The sequence below is a fragment of the Capricornis sumatraensis genome, chromosome 19 (genome assembly GCF_032405125.1).
Source record: "Capricornis sumatraensis isolate serow.1 chromosome 19, serow.2, whole genome shotgun sequence".
Taxonomy (NCBI): Eukaryota; Metazoa; Chordata; class Mammalia; order Artiodactyla; family Bovidae; genus Capricornis; species Capricornis sumatraensis.
Genome location: NC_091087.1, coordinates 76,211,803 through 76,221,872, shown reverse-complemented (window position 1 = coordinate 76,221,872; position 10,070 = coordinate 76,211,803). Strand labels below are relative to the sequence as shown.

The 10,070-nt window shown below is 67.3% G+C and overlaps 1 protein-coding gene across 1 annotated transcript; it reads right to left on the bottom strand.

Moving 5' to 3' along the window:
- Positions 1–3,159: 3,159 nt before the first annotated feature.
- ZBTB42 (zinc finger and BTB domain containing 42) lies at positions 3,160–5,226 on the bottom strand. The gene has a single exon (XM_068991506.1). The coding sequence runs from the start codon at positions 5,224–5,226 to the stop codon at positions 3,952–3,954; it is 1,275 nt and encodes a 424-aa protein (XP_068847607.1). The 3' UTR covers positions 3,160–3,951.
- Positions 5,227–10,070: the final 4,844 nt, after the last annotated feature.

Below are 10,070 nucleotides of genomic sequence, written 5' to 3'. Positions count from 1 at the left end.
AAGGCTGGGAGGCGGGGATGGAGCCAGTGGGCCAGAAGCCTGTGCGTCTGTCCTGAGGGTCTGAAGGTGGACCTCACTCACCAGCGGGCATGAGCGCTGGGAGCGGCGAGGCCCAGGGCAGGGGGCAGAGGAAGCTGGGGAGGAGGGCCCGAGGCTGGCCGGACCTGCCCTGGGCACTCCCTGCCTCAAAGCTGGCAGCTTCCCTGGGGCGCCCTGGGCACCGCACGTCTGCACCCACTCACGTGGCCCCTCTCACCGCCACCTCCGCAGGGCGGCCCGCGGCCGGGGGCGCCCGTGCCATGCGCTCCTGGAGGGTCCTGAGTGCCGCCCCGCGGGTGGTCGTGGGGACCTCTTGGCCCAAAGTCCTGCCCTTGGCACCGCGTCCCCCCCGCTGCGCCGAGGGGGAGGGGCAGCGCCCAGCTGAGGTTTGTAGGCGCACCTGGGATTGCCACCCACTGGTTCTGCGACTGCAGGCCAGCCAGACCCCTCCACGTGCTTTAGGCTGGATGCTCCCCCAAGGTGTGGGGGCGGCAGCTTCAGTGATGGGCACGGGGGCAGAGTGTGAGCTCAGCTGGGCAGAGCCGGGCTGGCAGGAGTCCTGGAAACCCATCCTGGTCAGCCTCCCCGCCCCGGTACCTTCTGAGCGCCCTCCTGCCCTTCCCTGGGTTGGCACGGCAGTAGCCTCCTCTGGGTTCTGAGGAGGCCCGGGCTGAGTCACGGGCCCAGATGGGAACAGGGCAGGGGCTCCCTGCAGGACAGTGGCTCCGGTCCAGGAGGAAGTCTCCTTGAGAGGCAGGCTGGGCCAGGCAGGGGAGGTGCAGGTGCCACCCCCCAGAAGCAAGGACGCGTGCACTTAGGGTCCAGGCTGGGAAGGCCTCGAAGGCCCAGCAACCAGTCCTCCCAGCACCGGTTCACCCAGCCAGCCTCTGGGGTCCTCTCAGCAAGTGAGGCCCCCGGCCCCTCCCCTCCTGGGCCTGACTCAGCTCTTCCTGGTGGGTGCTACGGCCGGGGACACACATAAGGCCACCTGCCCCGGGCCCGGCAAAGAGGCTCAGGGAAGCACCAGCTTCAGGCCCCTGTGGAATGCCCATGCAGACCGCCCATCAGCCCTGCCATCAGCTCGAGCTGGCTCGGGGTCCTAGAAACCCCAGCGGCCAAGCCTGTCCAGCCACTCGCCTGACTGGGTCCCACTCAGCCGTCCCGAGATCAAGCTGGGCGCCACAGGGTAGGGGTGGGGGTGGCGGGCACGAGACCCCTGACCAGCCTTGCTCACCTCCTGTGAGGGTCCGTCCCACCCAGGGGGAGGCAGGGGTGTACAAACGGGGTGTGGAGGGAGGCGAGAGGCACAGAGGCAGGGATGGGGACTGCCTCTGGGGCGGGGGGACAAGACGCAGACCCAGAGGGCTGGCGGCCTCAGCAGGCACCCCTGCACCCGGCGAGAGGCCACGAGCTGCCTCACCAGGTCCCAGCTCACACTCTGCTCCCCAGGATTCGGGGTGAGGGCAAAGTAACAATCTGGGAGAAGAGGGTCTCTCAGCCGTACACAGCCTGCTGCAGCTCCCTGCGCCCAGGAGACACGGCAGGTGGCATCTGGGACAGGGCTCCCAGAGTGCCCGCTGCACACCCGGGTCCCCCTGAAGACCAGCGGCACTTCCAACTCCCACTAGCTCTGGTGTCCCCAGGAACAATCACGGCCATCTCCACCTGGGGTGGGCTTTATTACCACTGTCACTGAGACGACAACGTGCACAGGGGGAGACCGTTACAGCAGGCGGGCGCACGCCAGCAAATCCTCCCGCCAAACGCCAAGCGCCAAGGACTGTCCTCCAGGCACACGGAGGACCCCCACCCAGGGGCAGTGGCGCCCGAGGGGCGGGAGGCTGGGCCATCCAGGAGGGCCCCACAGAGCAGGCGCCCCCAGCAAGGTGTCTATCTACACATGCCTCTGTGACACAATCCCACATGGTTAGTGTCTTAAATATATGTGTGTGTGTATATATATATATTTTTTTATCTGAACTGTGTCAGTTGTTAAACATAAAACTGACCACTTCTCTGTACATTAACTTCACAGTAACTGTTTGCAGAAGACAATGAATCCAGTGTTGATAACTCAGGACAGGCTGGCTTCCTGCCCCAGGAAAATAAATTTCTTCCCCAGTGGAAACCCCGTGGGGAAAACCAAGGCTGAGGCTTCATCTCCCCACTGCCTGCTGGGGCGGGGGCTCGGGTGCTGGTCCGGCTCGGGCCCCGCCTTTGCTGGACACAGATGCCCACACAGGCAGACTCTCTCTATCACACATGCACACACACTCCCAAGCACACACTCACGCATGGAAATCCGGTCATGGAGCACATTACCCATGAGTGCAGTCCCACCAGCCCTCCGAGAGGTGCAGGGCCGGGAGCCAGGACAATCAGAAGCAGGGTCCCCTTCCCCTGGTTCCCTCTCTGGTCTGCAGGCCAGCCTGCCCACACACCGGGAGGGCTGAGGGCCTGCAGGGGGATGGCCCCCGCCTGCCCACCTGCTGCAAAGGCCAATGGTCTTCTCACTCCAGACCAGGCAGACGAATAAATACGACATCAAGTGTTGTCAGGAGCCGAGCAATAATTTAAAACTTGAACTCGGACCTCAGCACCACTTCCGGTCACAGGAGAAAGAGCCCACGCTCTGGGGAAACCAGGAGTCTGGGCGGCTCTGCCACCTTCAGGACCCCCAGAACCTGGGGCGGCCCCACCTCTGCCCACCCACTGGGACCCGGCAGCGAGACCTGCCCAGGGAGCAGGCAGACGAGGCGGAATGCCTCCACCAAGCACAGATGCAGCAGCCTTTTGCGTTTTAGGAGCATCAGCCTCCGCAAGTGGTGTGCGGGGCCCTGTGACCGCTGCCTGGAGGCCACATGCCCTCCCCCCACCCCACCCCAAGCAATGCCTGCTTTCACCCAGACTCTCCCCCCCCGCCCCCGGCCCGTAGAGAAAGGAAACTCTGCCCACCTGGCTCTGATCCAAACTGCAGCCTTCGGTCCCCTACAGCACTCTGGCAATGACCAGCAGCTCCAGGGAGACCGCCATCAGGTGGACAGATAACCTTCAGGGTCAGGCCTGCCACTGACCAGGAATGCTCCAGGCGGGGGGGCTGCGTTGCTCGGCGGCCCCCTGGGGGCGGCCAGGAGGCATACTGGTGCCTGTGCTCAGGCAGGGGAGTGGCATGGCCCAGCGACCACGCGCCAACATCTGGCAACCTCCAAAGCCTCCTTCTGTATCTGGAGAAATGCTTCCAAACCCCACTCTCCGCCCTGTGTTGCGGTGTGGGCAGGACCAGAGCTGTGGAGGGCCTGCCTGCCTTCCCAGCACCCGCAGCTCCGCAACCCTCTGCTCCCAGCTGGCTCCCACCCGGGTTCCTGCTGGGGCCGCACCCCTGGGACACCAGCTGTGCCCTGAGGGCCCTGCTGGCGCTCACTGTGGCCGGGGCGCCCCGCAGGGGTTCCCACTGCCACCCACCAGGAGTGGTCTGTTCCATCCGAGCTCCCGTTGGGACTCACACTGACAGCATCTGTGAGCGGGCATCCTTCACCGAGCACAGTGCCAGGCTCACAGGGTGCCCCCGAGCCTGCTCATGGGGTGGTCAGGAAAGCCTGGGAGGAGGGTCAGCTGGCCTAATCTCGCTGGGGAGCCCGGGCCCTTTGGACCCTTCGGACCTTCCTTGGGACAGGCTGGAGAGAGTTCACAGGCTGGACGGAGGAGTTCAGTGTCTGGTCAGGGCAGATCCAGGGACAAGAGTGAGTTGGAACGGAGGGCCAAGGCTGGAGGACTGCCCTGGCGGCTCCCAGTCAGCCCAAGTCTGGGGCCATTTTCCCAGGGGAGCAGGGTTCCTTCTGCTGGGCTGGCCCAGCCCTGGGGGCTTCTGCTGAGCTCCGGGCCTCACACTCCCTCGGCCCCTCCGTCGGCCCTTCACACCAGCAGGGACTTGACCAGGCCACAGTGGAACTTGCGGACATGGCGGTAGAGGTCCCCTGACTGCGTGAAGCGGCGCTCGCACCAGCGGCAGGCGTGCGGCTTCTCGCGTGTGTGCACCACGGCGTGGCGGCTCAGGTTGTGCGAATACTGGAAGCTCTTGCCGCACTGCACACACGTGTAGGGCTTCTCGCCCGAGTGCGTGCGCTCGTGCCTCTTCAGCGTGTACGTGCAAGAGAAGGTCTTCCTGCAGAGCGGGCACGTGGGTGCCACCCCGTCGGGCGAGAGCCGCGCGCGGCCGCCGTCCCGCTCGCGGAAGTGGGCGCTGAGGTGTGGCTGTAGCACATGGGCGCCGGGGAACAGCTTGCCGCACAGCGGGCAGAGGCAGAGGCGCCCGGTCGGCCGCAGGGCGGCCTCCAGCTCCCCCCGCTCCGCCTCGGGCCCCGGCGCCCCCCTGCCCACCCCGCGGACCGGCAGCGGCCCCAAGCCCCCGGCCAGGGGCTCCGCCGCGGGAACACCGGGGGGCCGCAGGGGGCTGTGGGCGCTCCGAGGGCTGCTGCTTCCGTCCTCCCGCTCGGACTCTGAGTCTGGCTCCTCCTTCACCACCGGCTGGGCCCCGGGCTGCTTCTGGCGGCAGGGGGCGGTCTGGAGGGCGCAGGGTGGGCGGACGGGCGGCCGCCTCGGGCCGGGCTTCAGCGACAGGTCCAGGGCCCCGTCTGACTCTCCAGACGCCTGCCAGGGGGGAGGTCCTGGTGCGGGCGGAGGGCGGGTGGCCTTTGGCCCAGCGGGAGGGAGCCTGGCCTTCAGAGAGGCTGGACAGGACGCGGGGGCCCAGGCAGACAGAGGGCCCGGGGGCCGGCCCGGTGGCTCTGCCCCAGGGGCGGGCGTCTCCAGGGGCAGCGCGCGCTCCTTCTCGCGGAGCCTGTTCTTGCAGACCTTGACGATGTCGTACATGTGCAGGTAGCTGGCGGCGGCCAGGACGTCCTCGACGGGCAGGCTGCGCAGGTCCAGGCGGCCCTCGTACATGAAGTCCAGCAGACGGCCGAAGGCAGGCGCCGTAACGATGTCGCCGTTGAGCCGCACCGTGTCGCGGCTGCCCGCGGGCCGGTCCCTGTAGAAGAGATGGAAGTAGACGCTGCACGCGGCCAGCACAGCGCGGTGGGCCGGGAAGCGCGCGTCGCCCACCAGCACGGTGCAGTCGCACAGGAAGCCCAGCTCACGCTGCTGCCTCAGGCGGCCCAGCAGCCGCCCGCCGTGCTCCGGGAACTCCATGCCGCCGCGGTCATCACCTGGGCACAAACGGGACGCCCGTGAGCGCGCCTGGAGACGCCGCGGCCGCCACTCGCCCCCCCAGCCGCCCGACCAGCCCTTCCCGAGTGCGGGCAGCGCGGAGAGAGGGGCGCGGGGCGCCGCGCGCGACTGCCCGCCCGGAGCCTCCCTGGGCACCTGCCCCGAGCAGGAAAAACTCGATCGAAAGTAAACAGGAGCTGCTCCGCCGCGGGGGCGGGCCCCGGGGCGCCAGCGGAGGGAGCCGGAGCCGCGCGAACCTGCGCGCGTCTCCACCCGGGGCGCCCCTCCCCGCGCGGGCGCCCCTGAACTTCACTCTGGGGCGGCAGCCGGCCGCGGCCCCCGACGCCCGAGTCGCCGCGCCGCCGCCGCCGCCCCTGGTCCGCGCCTCCGCGCCGCCTCCAGCTGCCGCTCGGCCCGCCAGATGCCGCCGCCGCCGCCGCGGGGCCCCATTTAAGGCAGCGCGACCGCGGGGAGCGGGCCGGCGGGCGGGGCGGGCAGTGCGGGGCGCCCGCCCCTCGCGCTCACCTCCACCGCCCCGAGCTCCTCTCCGGCCGCTGCCCGCGCCGCGCGCCCTCCCCGGTGCCGCCCCTGCGCGTGCGGAGCTGCGGGCAGCGCGCCCCGGCGGGGAGGGCGCGGGGACGGGGAGGGCGCCGGGCGGGGCGCGCTCCAACTTGGCTGGCCCGGCAGCACTCGCCGCTTGCCCCGCCCCGGAGAGAGCGAAACTCGGGGCGGGGGCTGGAGGGGGCGGGCCGAGGCGACTTCCCGGAGCGGCGGAACCGCTGAGGTCACCCACGCCGCCCCTTCTCCGTCCGCCCCGCCCGGCCGGGCCCCGCGCGCCGCCATCTGGGGCGCTGGGGTGGGAGGGGACGCGGGGCGCGGCGGGGGAGGGGGCTCTCTCGCGATACTTGCCGCTCCATCCTCGGGGTCCCCCCCGTGGGGTCCCAACTGCGCCCGTCTGTTAAGAGACTGCTTCCGAGGACCAGCTCCTCTCCCAGCCAGCGCCGGCGCCAGTCTCCCGAAGGCGCAGCCGGGTCGCGCCGCCACCTCGCGGGGTGCCCGCCCTGGGATGGAGGAGGGGGCGGGGGTAGTCGTACATATTGAGAAGATGACACCCCCTTTCGTTGAAAGCCTCGTATTGAATTTAATTTAGCTGGGCCCCTTTTCCAGACGCTTGGGCGGGTTCTCAGCCTTGGTATTCCAAAACTGGGCACTCTCATCCTCTCAGCACACCCAGCGCGGCCTCTGATGGGAGCCAGGTGCACAGAGCTGTGAGCCTTGGGGACCGTGGCGGTCCCAGGAGGCGTCACGGGGTGAGGGGCCCATCGCGGTGATGGAGAGAGAGGGAACTGCGCCGAAAGCCCAGAGCCGGGCCGCGGGCTGCCAGGGGGGAGGAGGGAGTGCTCAGGGAGAGGTGACGCCCCGAAGGGGCTGAGCTGGCCTTTCAGGAGCAAGGCCACGCGAAGGTGTGAGGGACACCTAGGTCCTGGGTTAAGGAAGAAGCCTGAGAAAAGCAGAGAGCAATGATGAGCTCGGAGAGGCTGGGACCCCCAGGGCGGGAGGTGACTGTTGGCTGGCAGTCTTTTCCCAACTGCCTTTACAGAGCAGGATGGAGGCGCTGTGGACCGCTGCTCAGCTGACCCAGCAGCCCCGTTGGTTTAGTGAGGTGCTCTGATTATCACACTGGTTTTGGTTCCGAAGGCGCCAGGGCCACACAGCAGGCAGTCAGTTGTTGAACCAGGATCCAAGTCTGGCACCGTCTCCTGCATTCTCACCTGTACAGCCCAGAACCCCGGGAGATAGAGGGTGGGCAGGGGTGGGGTTCAGCGCAGCAGGAGAAAGGAAGCCTTGACTAGAAGCGGGGGTGGTGTTGTGGGGTGCTGGATTACAAAGGCAGGACCCCAGCCAGCCGGGTATACAATGGCAAAGAGGCAGCAAGACGGGGTGGGGAGCCCCCCAGCCATGCTCTTGGGAGGCGAGGACCCCTGGGGGTAGTTCCTGGCTGTGAGATAGGGTGTGGGGGTGGGGCTCCAGGGGTCCTATTTAAACTCTGGTGGGCAGAGGCCCTGGGGCCCACCACAGTTAGGACTTCAAGTCTGAGCGAAGGAAAGACACATTCTTATACTAAAATCTATTACTTGTTTGTCTGAAATTCAGATTTCACCGGGCAGCTTGCATTTTTATTTCCTAAATTCAGCGGTCTTTGGCTTGATACCCTGGACCTGCACTGTGCTCAGAGCCAGCGAGACTGGGGACCCTTTCCTGAGGAGGCCAGCCCCTTGCTTCACTTCCACGCCCCGCCCCCACCCCAGCTTGGGCAGCTGATTTCAAGTCAGGTCAGAGTGAACCCAGAGGGGACTGCCTCTCGGAGTCTTGCTCAGAGCCCTGCCTCTACCCCCTTCCAACCTTGGGCATGACTCTTAACCTCTCCATACCTTCATATTCTCATCTGCCAAAGGGGGAGATTAACTGGAGGGCCCAGCACACGGCAAGACCCTGGGGCCTTTCGTGAGTCCGCAGGTCCCACACACGTCTCCCCAGCCCTGTCTCTGCTCCAGCAGCAGCCCCTGGGAGTGGGCCTTCTTGATCACTCCCACGCAGGTGTCCCCAATCCCACGATCTCCTCTTGGGGCCTCCGCCTTCTCCAAGGAGCTCCCGCGTCACGTGGCCTTGCCATCCCGTGCTCTCCACTGGATCTTTGCTGCTGAGACTTGGCATGGCACAGGCAGGGGGTGTAGTCGTGTCTCTTGACTGAAAGCAGGGTGGAGGTGTCTGTCCAATGCCCACAGGTGCCCCCATCCTGATCCTGACTGCTCTGACATGCCCACCTGCCCAGCCCGGGCACACAGCTCCCCAGCCAGGCCAGGAGAGAAGGCCCTGGGGTGGGCAGAGTGTCCTGGCCTGCCCTGCCTGGCTGGTGGGACAAAGGGCTCCTTGGGGCCCAGACGGAGATCATGGGCACGAAGGGGGTCCATGCGGCAGCAGGGGATGTGGCCAGCGAGAGGCTGGGGGTGTGCTGGGTAGGGGTGGCTAAGGGAGGAGGGACATCGCTCAGGGGAGGGGACAGGGAGAGAGGCCCCTGTGTTTTCCTGGTCCGAAGGTCTCCAGTCTTCCTGGAGTTACATCCTTCTTCGGGCCCGGGAGGGGCCGCCCCAGGCCACCTGAGAGGGCACCCGGCAGCCAGCAGGCCTGGCCTGTGGGTCCCCGCTGTGGCTGGCGAGGCCTGAGGCACAGGGATGGCAGGAGGCTGTCGCAACGGTGGGGGCCGAACGTCGCTGGACACGGCCAGCCAGGCGGCCATCTGGCCCGGGAGCTGCCTCAAGGCCCCGCCCTGCAGCTGCTGCGGAGACCAGGCAGCCCGGGCCTCGGGCCCCCGAGTCCTGCCCAAGGGCCAGCAGCTGCAGAAGGTGACAGGGCCGCAAGGACCCTGAGCTCTAGGAGGGGCAGGTGGCCACCCTCCCCGGAGGCTGGTGCAGCAGTTTTTGTGGCCAACATCTGCCTCGGGGGCTCCTGAGCGGCCCCAGCCTCAGCCAGGGGAGCGACATTCGGCTTGGGGGGCAGCGGACAGGAGGTGTTCTAGAGGAGAGGGGCTCTGCTCACCCTCCGGAGGCCAGAGGAGGGCACTGGGCCTGCCCGCAGAGGCTCCAGCCGCAGGGCCGGCTCCCAGCTATGCTGCAGGGCAGGGCTGTGGGGCTCACCGCCTGGACACGGGCCAGGCCGAGGAGGCCTGACCACCACAGAGACACTCCTGGCCAAGACGCTCCCGATGGCGAGGACGGCTGCGAGTCACCACAGGGCCCAGGAGGGGGCGCCCTCTCGAGGCCCCCAGGGGTTCCCTGCCTTCTCCTTGGCATTGCCAGCCCAGGATGGGGCGCGGGTGCAGAGGAAAGCCCTCCTGGGAGAATGGTGGGCGGGGGTGGGGGGGATGGTCCTAGAGGGGGCCCAAGGGGAGGGTTGGGGGCAGCGAGTGCTTGTCAGGCGCCCAGCAGCCCAGACCGGTCAGGCCTCCCCCCTGGCCCCTGCAGACGAGGGCCTGGGGGTGGAGACGCAGCGCTGGGGCAGCGCACTGGGGCGGGAGGGTGGGGGTGTCGAGGGCAGAGGCCCAGAGGTTTGCGTCCTCTCCTGGAGGAGCAAGTGTCCCTGGTCCTTCTCTTTCAGCCCTGAGAGGAAGGGACAGCTGCGGACACTGTCCTGGGCGCTCAGCTGCTTCCACCTCTGACCCAGATGAAGTGTCGATATCCCACCCCTCCCAACCAGGCTAAAACTCTGACTCTGGAGGAAGAACAAAAATGTCCTCCTCCCCCCAAATACACACCAACGCCAGGAAGGGAGCCCCCAAGTCTTCCTTTCGTGAAGGGATTGCAGTCAACTTGGAGGCCTGGGGGGTGGGGGGAGGGGCAGCTGTTGGAAAAGGTTGTGCGCAGCAGGGCCCAGGGAGGGGTGGGGTGGCGGCTTGTCTGCAGTGCCATGCTGGCCCCTTCACTGGCCCCCAGAGCCCTACAAGTGCCCAGGGCCCCCGGGGACATCAGGGAGGACCCCGGTCTCCCTCAAGCTGTCACAGCCCTTTTCTGGAGACTGCCCTCCTGCACCCCCCTGGGTGTCTGTACTGCCTCAGGGGGGCCCCTCCAGGCCAGGTGTGCTGAATGGCGCCCTCCCCTGGGCCCTGGGCCCTCTTTTCTCTTGGTCCCCACGTGAGGTCCCTGTTCGCTTTTGTATCTGCCAGATGTCTGTGTGTTCCTTCTGGGGAGGGGAGCTTCTGGAAGACCCCCACCAGGGATGAGGGCCCAGCCCAGGGCCAGACCCAAGCAAGCCTTCAGCCCACAGACAGA